The sequence below is a fragment of the Choloepus didactylus genome, chromosome 3, assembly GCF_015220235.1.
Source record: "Choloepus didactylus isolate mChoDid1 chromosome 3, mChoDid1.pri, whole genome shotgun sequence".
NCBI lineage: Eukaryota > Metazoa > Chordata > Mammalia > Pilosa > Megalonychidae > Choloepus > Choloepus didactylus.
The window spans coordinates 43234164-43256191 of NC_051309.1; the positions used below are offsets into that span (position 1 = coordinate 43234164).

Below are 22028 nucleotides of genomic sequence, written 5' to 3' on the forward strand. Positions count from 1 at the left end.
AATATAACATATTACTCAGATTTGTCTGTTGATATGGGAGCTGAAAGGGTCTTTCAATTCATATTTTCTCTATTTCTGTGTATGTGTGTTTAAAAATTAGTTTGATCCTGAGAGCTGCAGGATACCCTTCTAGGTAATTAGAGATACCTGGGCTGTGTGCGGGGCCTTGGTAAGTTGCCTGAAGATTGGCGCTAATGTGTGGAGATGCAAGTGAGCAGGCTCGTTATAGGGCATTATGTCACTTCTTGGTTTGATGTCTGGGCTGACCTTTGGACTCTTCTGTCAGTAATGACAGAACATAACAATGATCCCTTTTGGCATTTTGCCATAAAACCGAGGGGCACATAGTAGGAGATGATGTCAGAGATCTAGTCAGGGTTGAGGACATGGTAGGCAGATTAGGTAGGGGCTTATAGGTCACTGTAAGGATATTGGGTTTTACTGAGCGACGTAGAGGGTTTTGAGCAGTGTGGTGACATGATCTGATGAGCATGATCACTGTGGTGCGGTGTTGAGAATAGACTTAGGGGTAAGGGTGGAGGCAGGGAGACCAGTTAGAGGGATTTAGTGGTAGTTAAGGTGAGAGATCCTGTGGCTCAGACCAACATGATTGCAGTGATGGTGGTAAGAAGTGGACAAATTCTGGATATATTTTGAAGGTACAGCCAACCGAATTTCTTGTTGGATTGATGCGGGTGTGAAAGAAATAGAGGATTCAAGAATGGCATCAAGTTGATTTTTTAGCCTTGGCAGCTGGAGGTTGTCATCAACTGAGGTGGGGGAGGGTTCACATAGAATAGGTTTGGGGTGGGAGTGGGGTAATCCATATCAGAAATTTAGGTTTGAACTGTTAAATTTGATGTTGAGTAGGTAGTTGGATCCATAAGTTTGGATTTTATGAGCAAGATCAGGGGATAAAGACATATAGTAGGGGTCTTCAGCATACGGATGATATTTAAAGCCAGGGACATTTTTGAGGAAGTGAGTAAGAGTCAAGAATGGAGGATCAAGGACTAAGTCTGGGGCACTCTATTGTGACTGAGAAAGTGCAAGAAAGACTGGTGAACTGTGCCAAATGCTGCTGATGGGTCAAGTAAGACAGAACTAGAATTAACCATAGCATTCCTCAATATAGAAGTAATTAATGGTCTTGATGCCTAGTTTTAGTAGAGTAGTCAATTGTAGTGGATTTAAGAGAGGCTTGAAGGAGGTGTAATGTGAGACAGTATAGGTAACTATTTTGAGGTATTTTTGCTGCAGAGGGGAGCAAGGAAATGGGGACTTAGCTGATAGGGGTAGTAGGATCAAGAGTAAGTGGAAAACATGGCTGCATTTTTGTATGTTGATGGGAGTGCTTTAGAAGAGAGGGAAAATTTAGTTATGCTTCCAGAGAGGGGAGAATTGCTGAACTCAGTTATCCTTGAGTAGGAGAGAGGAGATGGATCTAGTGTACAAGTATAGGGGTTGGCTTTTAGGTTATAGCCCCATTACAGCTTTGAAAAATATAATTAACTATTATTTAAAATAGTTTAATAGTTTTAAAATTGTTATACATGTATATGATAAGAATTTAAACCATAAAAAGAATTCCTCAAGTCCTGCTCCCTAAAGGTAGATGCTTTTAATAGTTTTTTTGAGAATCTTTTTAGTAATTTTCTATGCCTTTACAAATGTGTAAGCAAGCCTATTTTACTCTTTTGAAAATTCCATCTTACTTTCTTAACAACTTATTTTAAGGGCCCTCTCATTATCACATATAGAATTTTAAAAATTACTTGTGTAATATTTTTATTGTATTGTTGTACCTTCATTTATCTAGTCAGTTCCTTATTTATAGCCACTGAGTTGTTTGCATTCTGTTGCTGTGACAAGTAATGGTGAACTGGATATCTTGTTGTTTATATATCTTTATACTTTTTTATAAGTATTTATCAGTAGGCTACATTTCTAAGAAGTTAATTGCTGGGTCAAAGAAGTTGTATATTTTACCAATTTAACACACCTATTAAGATTAGATAGTCTTTTAGATACTTTCAATTTTAACATACGAATTTGGAAACAAGGAATGCAATTTCATGGAAATAATTTTTTAAATGTTTTTGTCTTTTTTTGTATGTAGTCTCAGAAACATAAATATAAAGTCCTTTTCCGGGAACCAGACACATGGTGGAAGTTCAAACCAAAGGAACTTGCAAGGTAAAACTTGGATGATATTTGAATATGTGTTTTATTTCATGACAGTAATTGAAATTAGCAAGTTCATCTAGGTTTTTCCCCCTTATAATTACAAATGATGAATGAAATGAAATTGCTGACATTGCAGCTTTGCCACTTAAAAAGTGATGAATTTTGTACCTATAGACTTTTTTTTCAGCTTTATCAAGAGTTTGTATCTTTTGTTTCTAAAATTGACATAATTAACAGTTAAAAAAATTCCAATTGTCTTATATAGTCTACTTCATTAATGATACAATGTTAATGTCCAAACCTAGAGAAGACCCTAGGGTTTGGCATACCCTGAGTTAATGTGCTATTGTGAGACACAAATGATGGAAGCTGCCTAGTGACTCTGGAAGACTGGAAGGAGGTCAAGAGGTAGAGATAGAAAGGTAGCAAATGTCTATTTGTACAGGTATCTTACTTGTCCCCACACTCCCAATCTCAATTCAAAGGTTATATTTTTTGTTTGATTTCTTGACTTGAATAAAAATGTTATTCAGGACGTGGATGTATGTGTATTTTGCTTTGTGCTATGTATTCCCTAAGAGATAGTTGTAACTTAATTTTGGTAAGGATATTTCTTCTCGATAATTTTAACATTTCAATACTATCTAAAAGGCAACTTAATTTTAGTATCTTCACAATGTTGTGCAACCCTCATCACTATCTAATTCCAGAACATTTCCATCACCTCAAAAGGAAATCCCATACCTGTTGGCAGTCACTCCCAATTCCTGCCTCCCCTTTCCCCTTCCCCTGGCAGCCACTCATCTACTTTCTGTCCCTGTGGATCTGCCTGTTTTGGACATTGCATATAAATAGAATCATGCAATATATGGCCTTCTGGGGTTGGCTTCTTTCACTTAGCATAATGTTTTCAAGGTTCATTCATGTTGTAGCATGTATCAGTACTATATTCCTTTGTATATTATCCTTTGTATACTTTATAGATTGGTTTTCTAATATTGTGTTTAGGGCTTTTGCGTCTGTATAAGTGAGTGAGATTGACCTACAGTTTTTCCCTTCTTGTCCTGCCTTGTCTGGCTTTGGTATCACGGTTTTTGGAGTTCCTGAAATTAATTGGGAAGTGTCTCCTCTGAGTTTATGTTAATTTGAATGTTTGATAGAATTTAATTAAATAACTGCCTGGATATGGTGTTTTCTTTGTGAGAAGATTTGGTTGGATATTTGTCTATTATTTCTAGGTTTTTAAATTTATTAAAACTTTAAAAAAACATTTGTAGTGTTCTCTTACCTTTGAAATCTCTGTTATATTGGTAGTCAAGTTCACCTTTTCAATCTGAATATGCTTACTTCTGTCTTCTTTTATCCTCATGAGATATCAGAGTTTTTATTAGCCTTTTCAAATAAACAACTCTTGGCTTTGCTGATCTTGTCTTTTGAACTTTTTTTTTTTTTTTTAAACGTTTAATTCTGTTCTGCTTCTCTTGGTTCTATGTTCTTTGCTTTATAAAAATTCTATTTTTCTTTGTTTATTCTGTTATTTTTTTAAAAAAGTGTCTTTATGTGAAAGTTTAGGTCATTTATTTTCAGTCTTCTATTCCAATATGAAAATTTGATGCTGTAAAATTCCGTCTAAGTACTACTTTACTTGCTCCAGAATTTTAATATATAAAACTTTTTTTTTTTTATAATTTAGCATTTCCTAATTTGCATTATGATTAATTTTATTCTTTAATTCCTGGGTAGTTTAGAATTATATTTTTAAATTTCTGAACAGATGGATTTTTTAAATTAAATTAAATTGTATTTTATTTTATTTTAACAATTTTATTGCGATATACACCATATAATCCATTCAAAGTATACAATCATTGGCTCACAGAATCATCATATAATTGTACATTCATCGCCACAATCAATTTTAGAACATTTTCATTACTCCAAAATAAAGGAAAAAATAAAAATGAATACCCAAACCATCTCATATCCCTTAACCCCCCATTCTTATATATATTTTTGTCATTATTTTATTATTCATGGACAGATGGATTTTTAAATTTACCTTTGTAAAAAATTAATTTTCAACTTAGCAGCATTAGGCCAGATTGTATGGTTTATGGAATAGTAATTCTCTGGTATTTTAAAAAAGACTTGTTTCATTGTTAATTTTTAAAAAATGTTTCATGTTTGCTTGATAAGAATATATACTGATTGCAATGTGTTAATATGTTCATTAAATCATGCTTTTTAATTCTCTTGCTCACATCTCCTATATCTTTACTAATTTTTTTTATCTGCCTCATGGATCAGTATTTAAAAGAGGGCTGGTGAAGTCTCCCACTTTGAGAGAGGTGTGTTGAAATCTCCCTCTGTTATGTTGAATATGTCAGTTTCTCCTTGTCATTCTGCCTATTTTTGCATTATATATTCTAAGGGTATTTTTTTTTAAAGTGCATACAAATTTAGGATTGTTATAATGCTATGAATTTAATCTCTTTTCCTTTTGTAGTGATTTTTCTTTTATCTTTAATATCAATTTTAATCTTAATTTGTCTAATATTAATAGAGTTGCAAGCTTCCTTTTAGTTAGTATTTGAGTGTTATATAGTTTTCCATAATTTTACTTTCAGCTTTTCAATATCCTTATGCTTAGGTGTATCTCTTATAACCAGAATATGGCTGGGCTTAAAAAAATCTGATATTTTGATCTTTGGCTTTTACTTGATAAGCTTAGTTCTTTTAGAGTTATTTTGTTTATTCATATAATTGGTCTTGTTTCTTATTGTCTCACTATATGCTTTCCATTTATCTTACCTTTTCTGCGATTGTTTTTTTTCCTCCTGTAAGGTCTTTTTTGATTTATTTGAATTTTTTCTTTTATGATTTATTTTTTTTTATTATTATTTTTTGGTTCACTGAACCCATGTTTTTCTTATTCCATTTTTTCCTTCTCTGCTAACTTGGAAATTATACACATACACACTTTTTATTCTTTTAGTGGTTACCTTATACATTTTATCATGCAATCTTTAAGTCTAAAGTTAATCTGTTTGTTAGCCTTCCTCCTCACAAATAAAAGGCCTTTTGAACATTATAGCTAATATTTACCTTTGATACTTACATGTTAGTGTTGTTCAGAATATATAGACAGTGTTTGTTTTCCCTTACATGTAGTTATCACTTTGTGCTTCATTTTTTCTTGCATCACAGACCTTCCATCTGGGAATTTCCTTCTGCATAATGGTCATCGTGAGAATTTTCTTTATAGTGAAAGTCTGCTTGATGTCAAACTCCCCCTCTTTTTTATAAATTTGAAAATCCTTCATTGCCCTCATTCTTGTAAGATATTTTAGCTGGCTATATATTCCAGATTGAGTTATAGAATATAGCATTTCATTTTCTTCCAACTTCTATTATTATTGTTGCTAAGTCAGCTGTCGTTCTGATGGTTAAGTCCTTTGTAGGTGACTTTTTAAAAAGTTTGCTTTTAATATCCTTTTGTTTCTGATGAATGACAATTTCGGTATGATTCTAGCTGCAGATTTCTCATTATTTATCTTGTCTGGGTTTTGTTGCTCTTCTTAAAGCAGGAGATTGGTGTCTTTCATCAATTCTTGAAATTTTTCAGTCATTTTTCTTTAAATTGCGTCTGTCCCATGCACTCTGTTTTCTCTTTTTGGGACTTGGATTAGACATCTAGACTTCTTTTGCTCTGTCCTTTGTGTCCATGTCTCTTAACCTCGCTTTCATATTTCCCATCTCTTGGTTTCTCTCTGATCTGAAACCGGACAAGATGGAGGTAGGTGAATATGAAAGCCAGATTTGCCTGGGTGGCAACTGCTTATTAGCACTGGGATCCAGCCTTTAAGCCTTGGATCCACGCTGGGTAGGAAAGTTGCAGTTGAGATGTTTTCATTACGACAGTACGTTTGAGGGACTGAAGGGGACTAAAGCACACCATCTGGCCTCCTGGCAGATACAAATTCAAATGCTGTATGGAAGAGAGCATCCCTAGTTTAAGTCCTAAGGATCGCGATATATTAGTTTCAACCAAATATGAACTCATCAACAAACACATACAAGGAAATAAGCCTCCATGAGAGAAAGCACAAAATAACAAACCTTGTATTTGGATACCCAGAGACTTCAAATACTAGGGAGTTTTTTCTTTGAAATTAAAATGCATTAAAAAGGATGTTTACTGTAATTCACTCAGGATCTAATTTTAGATCTCTGAGTACTATTCAGAATATCTAGTCTGCCATACTGGTAACAGTAGAAGCTTCTGCAGTGTGATTTTTTACTTACTAGTTAATAATTAAAGCCTTGAAATGACGTTCATAGTCTTATGAGATTTTTGCAGAGCTTGAGAATAACTAATTGTAAAGTTATTGGGATACACTATTTTTTTTCTGAGTTGATAAAAGGTTGTATGAAATGGAAAAGATTTTATGACATCATTAAGAAAGTGGTAATTTAAGAATCCTGAATAAAATGAAAATTAGAATCAGATAGTACATATATGCCATAATAAACCAGGTTTGGTATTTTTATCTATTAGAAAAATATCATTGCTTTTCTTGACATTATATGCTCTGATTTTTTTGTTTTTTTAACTTAGTTACCAATAGTCCTCCTACTGTTTTCTTTCCTGGAATTTTCAGGCGTAATATTCATGGAGTAAGCAAAGAAAAAATAGTAAGAATGTTGGAAAACTATCAACGTTTTGTTTCAGTGCCAATAATCATGGATTCTTCAGTTCAAGAGAAAACTGAATGTATTGAGTTTTGTGCCTATTCTTGTGAGGACAGATTTATCAGGTAGGTTAATATGTTATGTACAAAAAATTCAATTTGAAATATACTTTTTTAAAAATGATAATTTTTGAGCTTCTGAAATCACTGCTGATTAACTTTAAAAATTAACTTTATAACTTTGTTATAAGTAAGGATTTAGGTATAGTTTTAGCTGGAGTGGGATGTGTATGGTTTGCGAGAGAAGTAAAAGTTTATATGAGAGATGACATGAGAGTTTTCTCATTATCCTCAGGATTTTGTGAAAGCATGATTATACTATGAATATTCCTGCCTTCTTTATGAATTTCATCTGCTCTTCTAGTATTTCCTTTATCTCCTCTCTGTTATTATTTGTATATTCTCATATCTCCTCTTTATTTTCTTAGGCATCAGCAAAAATACTTTTTAAAAGCTGGTATGAAAATTAATCATTAATGGTACGCTTTGTATGGAGTGATAGAAGTCATAGACTTCTGTAGATTTGCAATCTAGCATGATGCTGATTCTGTTAAACATTTAGGATACATAGCAATTGAATAAATGAGTGAAGAAGAACATAAATATATGTAGTGGTCTGGAGCTCATATTTTGTGATGCTAGGGGATGGAGAGTCTGTTAAAAAGGAGTTGGAAGTGGAGAAGGGAAAGAGGTGGTGCCCTCTCCTGGAGGAAGGATTTAGACCCTTAACTTTAACATTTCGTGCATAAAAAGCGCCTAAAGTGAAAATCTCATGTTTACTATTCAATTTGAAAAAAATTTGAGAGCTGTCTATATGCCAAACACTGTGCTGGAGTTACAAGTAAGAGATGTATTTATCATAGATTAGGAAAGATCAAGAGTAGGTTTTAGAATTTTAACCTAGTTTATTTCTAGAATTTTTAGAATAAATAAATGGTTATGTGCCCCTATCTTTCAGTTGAATGCTTCTTTAAATCATGATATTAATGTCAACATTAAGAAATTTCCTTATATTTAAAAAATATATCTTTCAGCCCAAAAAACAATGAAGATATTACCTCTAAAAAAGAAGAAAATGTTTTATCCTCATCTTTGAAGCACCTAGAGTTAACTGAAGAGAAGAAACGCGAAGTGACTAATGAAACTATGTTACCCGAGAATATTGCATATCTCTGTAATGCAGATTTAAACAAAGGAGAAAATGAAATAAGTGGTAGGAATCATACCATTCAGAGTGCTTTCATTCAGGAAGCTCTAGACATGTATTTTTCTGACTCTGAAAGGAAAGTACAAGTAACAGACAAAAGTGAAAAAGAAGAGCAAGTAGAAATGGCTTCTGAAAAAGAATGCAATAAAACCGATGCAGATAGTTCTATAGAGAGAGTATCATTGAGTATTTGCTATGGTGAAAATAATCAAGAATACTGTGATCTTGCAAAGAGTATATCACTTCAAGATGAAAATTCTTTATCTGGTGAAATATTGGAAGAAAGAGCAATGGTAAGGAAAAAAGCCTTTGGGAAACAAAAAAGCAAATCAATTTTGGAAAAGTTCCCAAGACAAGAGCTGTCAAATTTTGTTGGTGATTGGCCAGTTGATAAGACTATTGGTCAGAGGACAAAAAGGATCCGAAAAACTGAAAAAACTGCATGTGTACAAAGTGACAAGAAGCATAATCCCCTTGAGTCACAGAGAGTATTAGATAATAGCGTATCTGTGAATATAGATAATATCCAGATACAAGGGTCTCCACATGAAAGTATAGAGGATAGCAAGAAATCACAGTATGAAGATGCTTTAGAAGTCCTCACTAGCTATAAATATGATACTTATAAAAATACTGAAAAAAATATATCAGACTCATTCAACATTGTGGGTGACTGGCCTTCATCGGATTCTTTAGCTCAGAGACAGCGCAGATCAAGAATGCCAAAGGCTGGATTAAATGAACCAGACCCAGAATGTGGAACTAATGACGGTATGTCGGAAATATCCTTATACACAGCACATGAGACCTGTTGTGGCACAAGCCCTGAAGAGCCAAAAACATTGGGCAGCTCAACTCTAGGATGTTCTGAAATGCTACCCAATGAAATGGCCCATGAGAATCAGGCTTGTCTAAGTAAAAAGATCGATGGACAAGACACGTTACCTCTTATTTTTGCCAGTAATGCTCTAACTATTTCTGAAGTAGCAGAACCACAAATTATAGCTGAATTTCCAGAGGGGAAACCTAGAAGAGTCCCTGGAACAGGAGTAGGTATGTGTACCCAGACTGAACCACAGGATTTTGCTCTCTTATGGAAAATAGAAAAGAATAAAATTAGTGTTTCAGATTCTGTCAGAGTATTAACAGGAAGATTAAATGGATTTAAACCAAAAGCTTTCAATATTAACACCAAATCAGATGCTCAAGAAACAATTCCATATAGGATAATGTATGATAAAAGCACATATGTTGAAGAAAGTGAGCTTACTAGTGCTGATGAATCTGAAAGTCTTAATATTCTTTGTAAATTATTTGCATCCCTTTCATCAGAAGCCCTAAAAGACCTATATGAGAGGTGTAACAAAGATATTATTTGGGCCACAAGTCTTTTGTTGGATTCTGAAATGAAATTATGTGAGGATACTGAATCTGAGAATTTCCAGAAATCATACGATGAATCACAAATTGTGCCAAATTCTCAGGGTTTGAATTCAAAGGAGATTATTAGTCAGAGAGAGACTTTGGAGAATTCTAATTCTTCTGTTCCAGAATTTAGCCAGGGGCTTGGTATCAGTAACACAAATGCACAGCCTACCTGTGATGTGGTAAAGGGAAATTCAGAGCAGGCAGGAACAAGAGCTGTAACTCCTGAAGAACCTGGGTTAATAACAAGTATATTACCTAATGCTGCTGTAGATCTCAAGAATACTAATGAACCACTTCCTAATAGTCAGGCAGAGCTTTCAGGTTTATACAGCATTAAGCAGTCTTTCCCAGGTACTCTAAAAGCTGCCACCCCTACAGACCTGAGTGAAATGAAGAATTTAGTAGCAACAGAGACTGGCGACAATATACATTCTTCTTTGAATGTGTCTGATATTTTAGACTCTGTATCAAGCATTTCAAATCTTGAATTCAATGAGGAAATTCATTTTATTGACCCTTCTGAAGTAAAGAACAACGAAAGTCTTCCAAAGGACTATGCAAAATTTCATATTAACACAGACGATTTTATGAATGAAGATGAACAGGAAATGGAGAAAATTCTAATGGCAGGGAGCAGTTTGCCAGTGGGAGGTAGTGAAGAATATAAAGCTGAGTTGCTGAATCCCACACCAGTGACGGCCAAATCTCTGACCATAGACTGTCTGGAATTGGCATTACCCCCTGAACTGGCTTTTCAGCTCAGTGAATTATTTGGTCCTGTTGGCATTGATTCAGGTAAGGAAAAAGTAAATTACCTACATGTACATCTTAGTGTGAATAGAATTTAGAGGTCCTCTTTGGATTATAGAATTCTTTTTTCTATTAGCTGAAATGTAAAAGTAATTTGTGATGGCTAACTTCACATACTACATTGTTTTTATATAACATGTTTGTGGAGGATTTTAAAAATATAATTTTGAAGAAACAGAGAATATTGAAATGGAGTATTCATCCCATATATATTGAAAGTTTTCTCTGGTATTTATCTCATACTTATGCACGTGAACCTTTTTGAATCCTTTGGTGGTATTCCACATACACTTAAAGCAAGATTAGTTTCTCAGGACAAACCTATTGAGAAGTCTTGACAAATGAAAATGAATAAATTAAATTCATTTTTTATGAGGCTTTGTATAATTGCACCAGCCAAAAACATGAAAACAAAAACATAGTAATGTAAACAAAAATATTCCAAGAGATTGAGTAACTAGAAGCATGGCTTATTAATTAATAATACAGATTAATTTTATGATACATAAGGTGGTTGCATACATTTTCTGCAAATGTATAATGAGTAATGATTATATTTTCTTTTCTTTTTCCCCCTCACAAGGGTCTCTAACAGTTGAGGATTGTGTGGTTCATATAGATCTGAATCTGGCTAAAGTGATTCATGAAAAATGGAAGGAATCTGTAATGGTTGGTAGGCTTCTTTTTATAAAGAGCTCCTTTTGTGTCCATTTTGTCACCTTTACTCTTCAGTATATGATATGAAAGAATTCTATTGAATTTTGATTTTGAGAAAGAACAAACTTATGAGTCAACAGATTGAATTTTTTTTCAATTTCCAGTACTATTTTAGAGTATTTCCTAACTGACCAAATTATATAATTAGTTATGGAACTCAATAAGATTTTTTTTTTTTTTAAGAATAAATCAAAAGCAGTGAGTTTTTTACTCCCTAACCCAATGACTGCAGTGCTGATGGATTACATTTCAAAAACAGTTTTTCAAAAAACGTGGCAGAAGGGTGCTATCCATACATTACAATTTTATTTGGTTTTATATTTATTAAAAGTGATTTAAAATTGTACAAGGGAAATGATTTCTAGATGAAAATATAATGTAACCTTGTTTACTAATGCACACCTCTCTGCCAATCCCCTGCCCTGCATTTCGGTTTAGGAACGACAAAGACAAGAAGAAGTCTCCTGTGGCAAGCTTATGCAAGGTAAAGCACGTTCTCACTTCTAATGTTCTTGTTGTCTTGTTGAAACTTGGTGTGTGTGTAGAAATTTTAACTCATTCTAACTACACTTCCACAAAATATATTGCTCAAGAATTTTTCATTTTTAATTAAAAGTTTCTTCTTTAAAAATATTTAACATTTAATATTGATGTAACAAAATAGTAAAAAAAAAATAAAGTAGGAAAAAAGCCCCTATAATATATATTTAATTTTCATTAGTGCTGCAGAACACCCAGATGTCCTCTAATACATATAGTCAAGCTGTTTCCTGTTAATGTTTTTTTACTGCTTGAAAAACTTTCTGTTAGAGAGCAATAAGTTGTTTATGTGTCTAATATATAGAATGGTTGAAATATTATTTGGTTATTAAAATTGTTACTGACATTAATGTCATTTAGAGCACAAAAATCAGCCTGTTGACAGAAGGTATGAACAATCAGCGAGAACTGGCAGAAACATCTTTCTCAAGTTCCAGAAAACAGTTAAAGGACTGCGGTAATAAGGCTAGCACTGAATTAAGAAAAAGGCTCCTAAAAAACTAAATGAAAAATAGGGTGGGATTGGGGGCATGGAATGATTTGGGTGTTCTTTTTTACTTTTATTTTTTGTTCTTATTCTGATTCTGGTATAAGAACAGTGTTCAAAAATTGATTGCAGTGATGACTGCACAATCATATGATGGTACTGTGAACAGTTGATTGTACACCATGGATGACTGTATGGTATGTGAATATATCTCAAAAAAACTGAATTAAGAAAAAGAGACACTAGAATGCAAGGTAGTAAGAGCTCTTGCCAAATTTAGTAAGAAGTACTCTCTGTAAACCATAAAACCTCCAGAGCAACATGATGGCCATGTTCTCTAAACAACTGAATAAAGGAGTTAAAGAATTGAAAAAGAAAAGAAAAGAAAAAAGCTGCTTAAAAGTGGTAGGATCTCATGGTGTTCTGGCTGGCACCTTACAAGCTTGGCGTGGTGCCAACCCATACTCTCAGTGTGGATTTCTGGTCCGAGTTCCCAGAGAGCAGAGTAAGAATCCTGCACATACTGGGAACACATATGTCTGGTCCAGTCGGCCTGGTGGTGGCCTGGAGGACTTGCTCTCTCAGAACTTTCCCTGCATGTGGAAGGCAGTTCATGGAACTTCCCTACAGAACTCTGTAGGAGAGCAGTCAAGTTGTGCTTCTTGGGGAAGGGATTTCTGGCTGTAGGACAATACAGTGCAGTGCCTGGTTCCATAAGGAAACTGTTTCCTAGGGAAGAGGGACTATTTGGAACTGTGTAGATGGGGGAATTCCTAGAGCCACATGTGCATGTCCAAGACAAAACTCATGGGGAGAGTGATCAGGGAGGCCCCAATGCTTTGACCTGGAGCTGTTCTCTAAAATCATTGCGTGGATAAGTCCTGAAGGAGAGCACTTGCACAGGTCCATCTGTGAAGACTGGCAAAAGTGTTCTCTTTTTTTTTTTCTCCTTTTTCTTTTTTTTTTTAGCTCCTGGCAGTCCAGGAAAGCTCTGTCATAATACTAACTGGATACAAGCTTAAGGAACAGATGCCGCAGAGTCTAAATTCCAGTGATAACACATTAAAATATCAAAATATCCAGGTTTCAAAAAAGATTATAAAACACACAAAGAAACAGGAAGCAGTGCCAGGCAGAGAAGATTAAAGCATTAGAAGCCCTCAATGAGGAGGACCAGACCTGGGACATACTAAACAGAGACTTTAAAAACTGATCTTAAATATGCTCAGAGAACTAAAGGAAAACACAAAGAACTAAAGGAAATTAGGAAACTGACAGGTGAACACAAAGAGAATATCAATAGAGGAATGGAAACTTTGAAAAGGAACCAAACAGCTAAAGACCACAGTAACAGAAATTAAAAATTCTCTAGAGGGGTTCAGTAGCAGATTGGAGCTGGAAGAAGAAAGAATCAGTGAACTTGAAGCGAAGACAGTTGAAATCATCCAATCTGAAGAGCAGAAAGAAGAAAAAATGAAAAAAAGTGAACAGATTCTTAGGAACCTAGGGGATACCACCATGTGTACCACTACATGCACAGTGGGAGTCTCAGAAGGAGAAGAAAGAGAGAAGGGAACAGAATATTCAAAGAAATAAGGCTGAAAACTTCCCAAAGTGAATGAAAGACACGAATATACACATCCAAGTCACTTGACAACCACCAAACAGGATAAACCCAAATAGACCCACACTGTGACATAATCAAACTGTCAAATGCCAAAGATAAAGAGAATTCTGAAAGTTGCAAGAGAGAAGCAATGTGCCATGTACAAGGAAGCCTCAATAAGATTTACTGTCAGTTTATTTAACTGTGGTGGCAAGAAGGCAGTGGGATGATGTATTTCAAATGCTGAAAGCAAAAAACTGCCAACCAAGAATTCTGTGTGAGGCAAAACTGTCTTTCAAAAATGAGGGAGAAATGAAGACATTCCCAGGTAAACAGAAAATGAGGGACTTGGTCACCACTAGAATGGTCCTACAAAAGGCGCTAAAGAGAGTTCTGCAGGTTGAAAGGAAAGAACAGTAGACAGTAGATTGAAGCTGCATGAATAAATAAAGATCTCCATTGAGGGTAACAACATGGGTAAATATGAATGCCAGCACTATTGTATTTTTAGTTTTAACTCCACTTTTTACTTCCTTCATGATCTAAAAGGCAAATTCATAAAATACAATGATTAGTCAGGGTTTTGGGATACCTAATATATAGACATGTAATTTGTGATAAAAACTACATCAAGTTGGGGGGTGTGGAGGGATATATGAAAATGGTTTGTATATGCTATTGAAGTTAACTTGGTGTTGAAGCACACCAGATTGTTTTAGATATAGAATGTTAAATTCAAACCCCATGGTAACTACAAAGAAAATATTGGAGAATATGCAAGCTCATAGAGACAGGATAGAGTATAGGTTGCCAGGGGTGGGGGACAGGAGGAATGAGTGTAGGGTTTCTGGCTGGAAAGATGGGAAAGTTTTAGTAGTGGAAGGTGGTGAGGATACCACAACATTGTGAATTTTATTAATCCCATTGAATGGTATGCTTGGGAATAGTTGAGATGAGAAAGTTTTATATTGTATATGTGTTCCCACAATTAAAAAAACCAAACAGAAATAGCAACAAAAGAGACAATGGCAATTAAGTTCAGTACATGGTCCTGGGTGGGATCTAGCAAGGGAGGAGAAAAGGCTGAAAGGGACATTTGGGACATACGAAAAAATTGGAATATAAACTATAAGATTTATATAATGTTAAATTTCTTGAACTTAATAATTGCTCTTAAGTATATATCCTTGTTCTTAGGAAATGTACATGGCAATATTAGGTATTCGAGGAGAATGATATATTCAACCTATACTCAAATGTTCAGAAAATGGATAGATGGATAGATAGAGATAGAGGATGGATGGATGGATAGAATGATACTGAAATGTGGCAAAATGTTAAAGTTGGTAGATCTGGGTTTCTGGGGGTGGGGGTAGGGGTGAGGGCATGTTGGTAACTCTCCTGTAAGTTGGAACATATTTAAAAATAAAATGCTTAAAAAAAAAAAAAGAAAAAGCCTGCCTTTTTGGTACATCCTACCAACTTGAAAATATTTGATTCCAGAGAACTCCTCTATGATTTTGTCTTCAGTGATTAATGCAGGATGGCAGGCCTGTTAATAAGGGTCTTTCTTTTGTGCACGAGTTCCTCCAGATGCCCTTTTTATCCACTCAGCCCTGATGCCAAGGCAAGGAGTTCCAGGCTGAAGACTTTTAGGGTCTGTTTTAGTTCAGACCTGTGCCCATATCACAGCTTCAAGAGCTAAAACTGTTTGAGAGATAGAGGTGATCAAAGGGTACTGGTGTTGTCTGTATGCCAGTATCTGCTGTTTCCTTGCTCTCCAGGAAAGCAAAGGAATGTATCAATGTGTTGGTATCCCTTAGATGTGAAATGTTGCGTTAAATCCTGTTATTGGGAACTTCTTTGAATGCCCAATTCCTTCTTTAGGTTGAATATTATATGCTCAGTTTTTCTTGTGTGCCTCCAATGGGTTTCAGTTTTGCCAAAATATTGATCCTCTCTGTCCTTGGAGTGGCTGGGCAGAGCCTGAGGCCCACAGACTATGGAGCTGCTCCAGCTGGTCACCTCCTATATAGATGCCTTCACTTTCTGTGTGTAGACATGATATGAAAAAAGAATGGGAAGCATTCGATTGATTTATAGTTATGATCAAGTCTTGTTCATTTGAAATATTCCCAAATTTACACATATCATTTCTTACTTGCAATTATGTAAAGATATTTTGGAATTTCTGTGTTGTGTTCTATTTATAAGCAGAAAAGTATAAAATGTCATGTTTCCTAGTCTTTCCAAAGTAGATGTAACAGAGTAAATAATGTAGCTTAATTTGTACATTTATTGTTGAGATCTATTTATACTTCTTTTATAGCTGTTTATACTTCTTTTATAGATCCTTCCCTGGTTGGGCAAATTGGTCTCAATAATCCTGAACAAAAATCATCTCACAGAACAGGCAAAAAATTACTGAAGACTTTAGCAGTGCCTGAAATGCTGCCATTATTTGATCACTGGAACACTCAAACTAAAAAAGTATCACTCAGAGAAATAATGTCAGAAGAAATTGCCTTACAGGAAAAATTTGATTTGGTATGAATTAATATGAATATTATGCCATTGTCTTTGATTCTAGTTGATTGTGTGTGCTTACTTTGTCATATTCATTTGATTCTGTATTTCTTAGTCTGGAATCTGCTTTAACCTGATTGAAGTTGATGTTAAAATTTAAAAATGTTTTAAATATATTTTCAAAGCTGGAGTTTTTTGCTTCTGAAAAATTAGTTGATACTTCTATAATAATAAGTCATCTCAGTTAAATCTGTGTTATTTAGATTTATATTTGCAGATTGAGCTGCATCTTTCCTAATTCTGATACTAGCCTCTGTAATTTTTTTAATTTCTAGAGATTAAATTATCTCTATTTTACATAAATTAGTAATAACAGATGTCTTGTCTTGTTAAAGTAGTGTCCCTCCTTGAAACAAAGTAATATGAATGTGAATTAAAATTAAGTACTCTTTCTTTTCTAAACTTCTCAGTTACACAAGTTCAAATAAAAATTCCACTTTGTTTTGAACTTTGTATTTATTTATTTTTGTTCCTTATTTCAATCTTAATTATTTGAAGCCACAAGGAAACTTGGTTTCTTTTGTATTTCTTCTTTTTAGCCTTTTTTGGGACTCTGAAAATTAAAGTTAGAGAATTTCTAAATCAAATGGGAAAAGACCTTAGAGGTTTTTTAGTCCAGTTCTCCAGGAAAGAAATAATACATAGATTGTGATCTTGAAAACATTTTTATATTCTCTCTCATTTGACTGCTCAAAGGATCCTCTTTATATTTGGCTGAAATACATAGATTTGGGTCATGAGAAGATTGATGGGATCCCTCCACCTTCATATTTATTCTTCCAGTTATTTTGTTAATTAAATTGGAAATACGCTACTATTCCCATCTTTGCATCTTTACATAGTCCAAGCAACAATCTCTTCAGTAGGATCTTATGACTTTAGTGTTGTTTCACATATCCTCTTTTTTTTTTTTTCTCTTTATAAAAATATCAAATTTATTTCAATATCTAGTTTCATTTTTAAATTAGCTGTTGGACAATTTTCTGTAACTTAAAATTCATATAAAAAGTAAGGAAAACATTAATAAGCTATGAAAGACTGACCAAGAAAAAAAATTTTAGAGCACATATTTACAAAAGCCATGTTTAATAGCAAAAATTCCAGTTTTACTACTTAATGAGAAATAGTCTTTAGCTCTTTACTTCCAAATGTAACATTCTCATTTTGAAGTAATTTATCTATTTTCACCCCAATTACTATGCCCAACAAAATTTTTCCAAGCTTTTCTTAACACTTATGAAGTACGACTCAACTATTCATCTTAAGAGTTCCTTAAAAGAACTCTTTTGTTTGATCAAAAAGTATAGGACATCACTACCACATGAGTTAAACAAAAAAATGGAGTAAAAAACAAAAGTGGTATATAGTAAGCAAATTACCTGATAAGAATATTAACTATTTCACATTTCTACTTAGCGCAAGCAAAAATAAAGAGGTTTCAAGGTACTATAATGTTTGGCATTTGTACTGCAAGCTTTAAATTATAATTTTATTCTACACAAGTCATGTCTAAGAAAATGGCCGTGCTCGTAAATAAAAAAAAATGTTATATACAGCAGGCAGTATTCTACAAGTCAAGAGAACTCTTTATAAAATTAGGTTTAAAAAATGCAGAATGTCTGATATTTATATTACCAGTGTAAAGGCTAAAAATCACACAAACCATACAGAAAATAAAGAATTAAATGATTAATATTTGCTTTGAGGAAACCAGAAATGATTATATTGCATGAAATAAGCAATAATGACAAAGGATGTGATTAATACTTTTTTAAGCCCAAACATACTTTTCATCTTAAAGAGGACAATTCTGACTTTTACTTTCTTTGTCCAGAACAGGACCTGAATTTAAGCTGCTATTTGAATAAAGTTCATAATCTAAAGTCATTTTGTTCACCATAGGATATTTTTATTTCAGTAGATAGCCTAATAAATGATCAGTTATAAAGATTTTGTAGAATAAATGCCAATTTACCCAATAACTGTCACAGATACCAACATATTTCTATATCCAAGCGTAAAAGTTACTACAGTACTGAGGTCATAACTAACATGATTCTTCCATATAGTCAGACTTTGTTTACTATATAATACGGTCACAAAACCCAAAGAAGAAACCTTAGTTGAGTCCTTCTCCAAAGCTGCATAATTTTCCAAATAATTTTCCTCTGGTTTCAGAGCCTGTTCTTTTCTTCAATCCTTTTTTAGTCGTTTGGCTTTTGCAATATTTTCTTGACGTTTTTGTTTCTTCTTCTGCTCCTTTTCCCTGGCCTCAATCATCTTGGCCAATTTCCAGGATAGTACAGCACTTGCTAGGAACAATGGAGTAAGGGCCAAAATCACTGTTGTAAGGAAGCCATATGGGTCCTTTGCAGCCCATTCCACAACATACTCAGCCCAAGCCTTTATATCAAACATCTTTGTAGTGGTCTTAGGAAAACTTATGCTTGAGTCGTGATCTCTGACTTTGTCCTGGAATTACTAGAGAGCCAATCACAATTTCAGATGACCCTTGGTTGTCGTCTTCTTTAGTTCTGCCATACAATTCTGAGAGAAGGTTTAAATTCATCAGACCGGAAGCAGGAAGGCGGAAGCCGCGGCTTTGGCGTCCCGCCCACAGCTTGGCCCCAAGCTTTGAGTCGGACGTGAGGAAGTACTCACATATCCTCTTTAATTTACATATTGAATACATTGGAAAAGTGGATTTTCTTAAAGCCTAAAACTTATGCCCAAATGCTGTGACACGTTTCGTTGAAATGCCATTTTCCACTACTGAAACTCATCTTTATGGTTCTAACCTGCCTTTTAACCTCTCAGTATAATACTGAACAAATAAGCTTCTTTTGACTTCCCAAATTAATGTTGTTTTTTTTTTTTCTATCAGTGATTTTTGCCTGTTTTTCTCTGGGTTGGGTAATGGAAGCTGGACTACTTTGATCCCGAGAACTCTAACCCTTAGAGAGAGCCTCAGAAAGAATTTCTAGGTAGTTTCTCCTCACTCTTTGTCCCCAAAGGAGAAATAACACTGTGCGTTTTTTAGGCAAAGGATGTAAAACAAACTTTAGGCATAATGTGTAAATAAAATAACTAACAGCAACAGGAGTAAGGTCATGAGTTTTTCGTTCCTTGATGAGACCTTAAGAGTTTATGGTTTAGTAGAAACTCTATGACCTGGTAAATTGCTAGTAAATATGACCACTCATTTTTTGGTAAATTGAGATTATACTGCATATTTTAAGTAAAATGTAGTATTTTTAGTCATTGAGGTTGCTTGCTTCCATTACTCTATGATATGTACAAGTATACCAATCCCTTTTACCTGTCAGACTGTTACCCACTGCCATTCCAAATTGTTGTTTGGGGTTATAAATGACCTTAATCTGGTTAGACTTCAAAACAAATAACTTTGTTCTGGATTGTTGTAATTTTTAAAATTAGGAGTTACCTTTGTTGCCTTTGAAATTTTACAGGAAGTTATCTTATTTTTGAGACATAACAAACAAAAAATGTCATTTAGTTACATCAGAATGTTAACAAATTGCCTTAGAAGTCACTTGAATCTTTACTATAATTCTAGGCTAGAATTAAAAACACTAAATTTTAGGAAAGTTCTTTTTGCCAGGCAATTTTAACAGACAAATCCAAATATGATTTGTGAAAAATAACAATTCTCATATGGTTGTTTTGGAATAATATGTGAAAAATATATAAGTAATTGTGAATTCTAAGATTTTTCTGTCAATCTGAATTTGCAACTTATTTGTACATTGTAGTTTCTACCCATTGAGGAGAATATGTTTTTGAGGACGTTGTTCACAGCATCACACAGTGTCCCTTTTATGAGGACCCATGGGAGAAATTTCTCTCAGGTCTCAGTACCAGGAAAAGCTGTTCTTCTCCTGAGCAACTGGTTTGTTTTTATTTTATGGACACTGAGAATCTTTGTTTCCCCCTTTGCCTTGTCCACTAAGAAGCTCAAAGCTAAATAGTGGCCCACTTTTAGCAATTATACAGGATTTTGTGGCATGCATTTATTTACTAATTTTACTTGCTAGCTTTATCCTATATTCTTACCTTTATTTTCTCTACTTTCTGACTTCTTGATTTATTTATATCCTGTTTGTTTATATATGCTCTATGTGTTTATATTATATATGTATATGTATGCATGTATCTATCCCGTTATACAATATGACTGAATGTGTGGGTATGTATACGTGAGAGAATGGAGTATGTGCATGTATATTTATATACAAACACACACATATATATGTGTATAAGTATATGTGTGTGTGTATGTGTGTGTGTATAGATGTTTGTAAGCAGATTCAAACACATTGCAAAAATAGGATATAAATAAATAGTGCAAAAATACTTATATTACTAATTTCAGCCTCTCATTAGTGAAGAAAGTCCATGATTGCTTTCAAATTATTAGCCTCTTTGCAAGAAAGTAAACATGTTTTTGGATCAGTATAGTTAAAATTATAAATTCTATCTTAATGGTAATTTTTGATTTTTTTCTTGTTTTAGAAAAAGGAGCCACTTATGTTTGAAAAAGATTGTGCCACCAAACTAAAAGAGAAGCAGCTGTTCAAGATATTTCCAGCCATTAACCAAAATTTTTTGGTGGACATTTTCAAGGACCACAAGTGAGTGCTAGAAGGATTATGTCTGTACTTTCTACTGTGATGTCCCTGAAAGTATATGCCGTACATTTTAGTCCCTTATTGTTATTTTTTAATAGCAAAACTAATATGGATATATGTAAACAATCAAATGCAATGTATATAATGTAAAAAGTGAGTAGCTTCTGGCAATTGCTTCATATTCTTCCTTAAAATTTTTCTTCTTATTTATACCAATGTTTGTGTGTTTAAATGCATGTCTGTATGCTTTTATGTGTATAAAAGATTATGTATTACACTAAAAATGAAGTTGTATTTTATGTACTGTTTTGTAGCTTTGCTGTTACTTATTTTTCCTGTTAATGCATGGTGATCTGTTCTTTTCTTTTTAAAGTCTTCACAGTATTCCATAGTTGGGAAAGTATCATAATTTATTTAAACATGCCTGTGTTTATGAGCTCTCTGACTTATTATTGGGTAAGAGTGTGTACATTTAACATTTTTATAGCTAATGTCAAGTTTCTTTAAATAAAGTCTCTATCAGTTATATGCACTGATAGTATGACCACTCCGGATATCAGGAATCTTTAAGTTTTGCAAATCTGATGGGGAAAAATGATCTTTCATTATTGTATAACTTTTTATGTTCTTGATTACTTTGAACTTGTTTTCATATATTTCATTTTCTGTTAATTGCTTGTTTATGGCCTTTGCCTATTTTTCTTTTGGTTGTTTCTATTTCTTTCTAGATTGTGAGAGTTTTTTTAATATGTTATATATATTATTTGTTAATAGAGATTAAATTTATTTTTCCTGCTTTGATAATTAATCTGTGTATGTAATATAGATTTTGTCTTTTTGGTCATATACATGTTTTAATTTGTATGTTTTATCTGAAAATCTTTTCCTTTATTGCTTCTGAGTTTTATGTCTTTTTTAGGAGGTCTGTCTGACCCTAGTATTATAAAAATATTTTCTTCAATTTTTTTTAAACTTTCTATTTTAGTAGCATATGTACAACTGAAAATTTCCTATTTGAATCACTTTGAAGCATACAGTTTGGTTGATTACATTCACAATA

General features: G+C 33.7%; 2 protein-coding genes across 7 annotated transcripts in view; one reads left to right on the forward strand and one right to left on the reverse strand.

Annotated features, from left to right (window-relative positions):
* The window catches only part of N4BP2 (NEDD4 binding protein 2), an 84253-nt gene that overhangs the window by 26663 nt on the left and 35562 nt on the right, over positions 1-22028 (forward strand). For 4 of the 6 annotated variants that reach the window (XR_005215845.1, XM_037829630.1, XM_037829631.1 and 1 more), the window contains exons 5-11: positions 2120-2196; positions 6849-7004; positions 7973-10368; positions 10967-11052; positions 11539-11584; positions 16084-16280; positions 20853-20971. Coding sequence is in view for 5 of the 6 variants with exons in the window: in XM_037829630.1 (XP_037685558.1) it covers positions 2120-2196; positions 6849-7004; positions 7973-10368; positions 10967-11052; positions 11539-11584; positions 16084-16280; positions 20853-20971 (3077 nt within the window). In the remaining variant the exon portion in view is untranslated. Of the gene's footprint in view, positions 1-2119; positions 2197-6848; positions 7005-7972; positions 10369-10966; positions 11057-11538; positions 11585-16083; positions 16281-20092; positions 20230-20852; positions 20972-22028 lie in introns of those variants that run through there. The other 2 variants (XM_037829632.1, XM_037829633.1) reach the window with 2 other exon arrangements.
* Positions 17273-18903, reverse strand: LOC119529339 (small integral membrane protein 15). Its single transcript, XM_037829634.1, has one exon. The coding sequence runs from the start codon at positions 18735-18737 to the stop codon at positions 18513-18515; it is 225 nt and encodes a 74-aa protein (XP_037685562.1). The 5' UTR covers positions 18738-18903; the 3' UTR covers positions 17273-18512.

Coding starts and splice junctions, on each gene's coding strand:
- LOC119529339 (XM_037829634.1), bottom strand. CDS start 18,737: ATGTTTGATATAAAGGCTTGGGCTGAGTATGTTGTGGAATGGGCTGCA.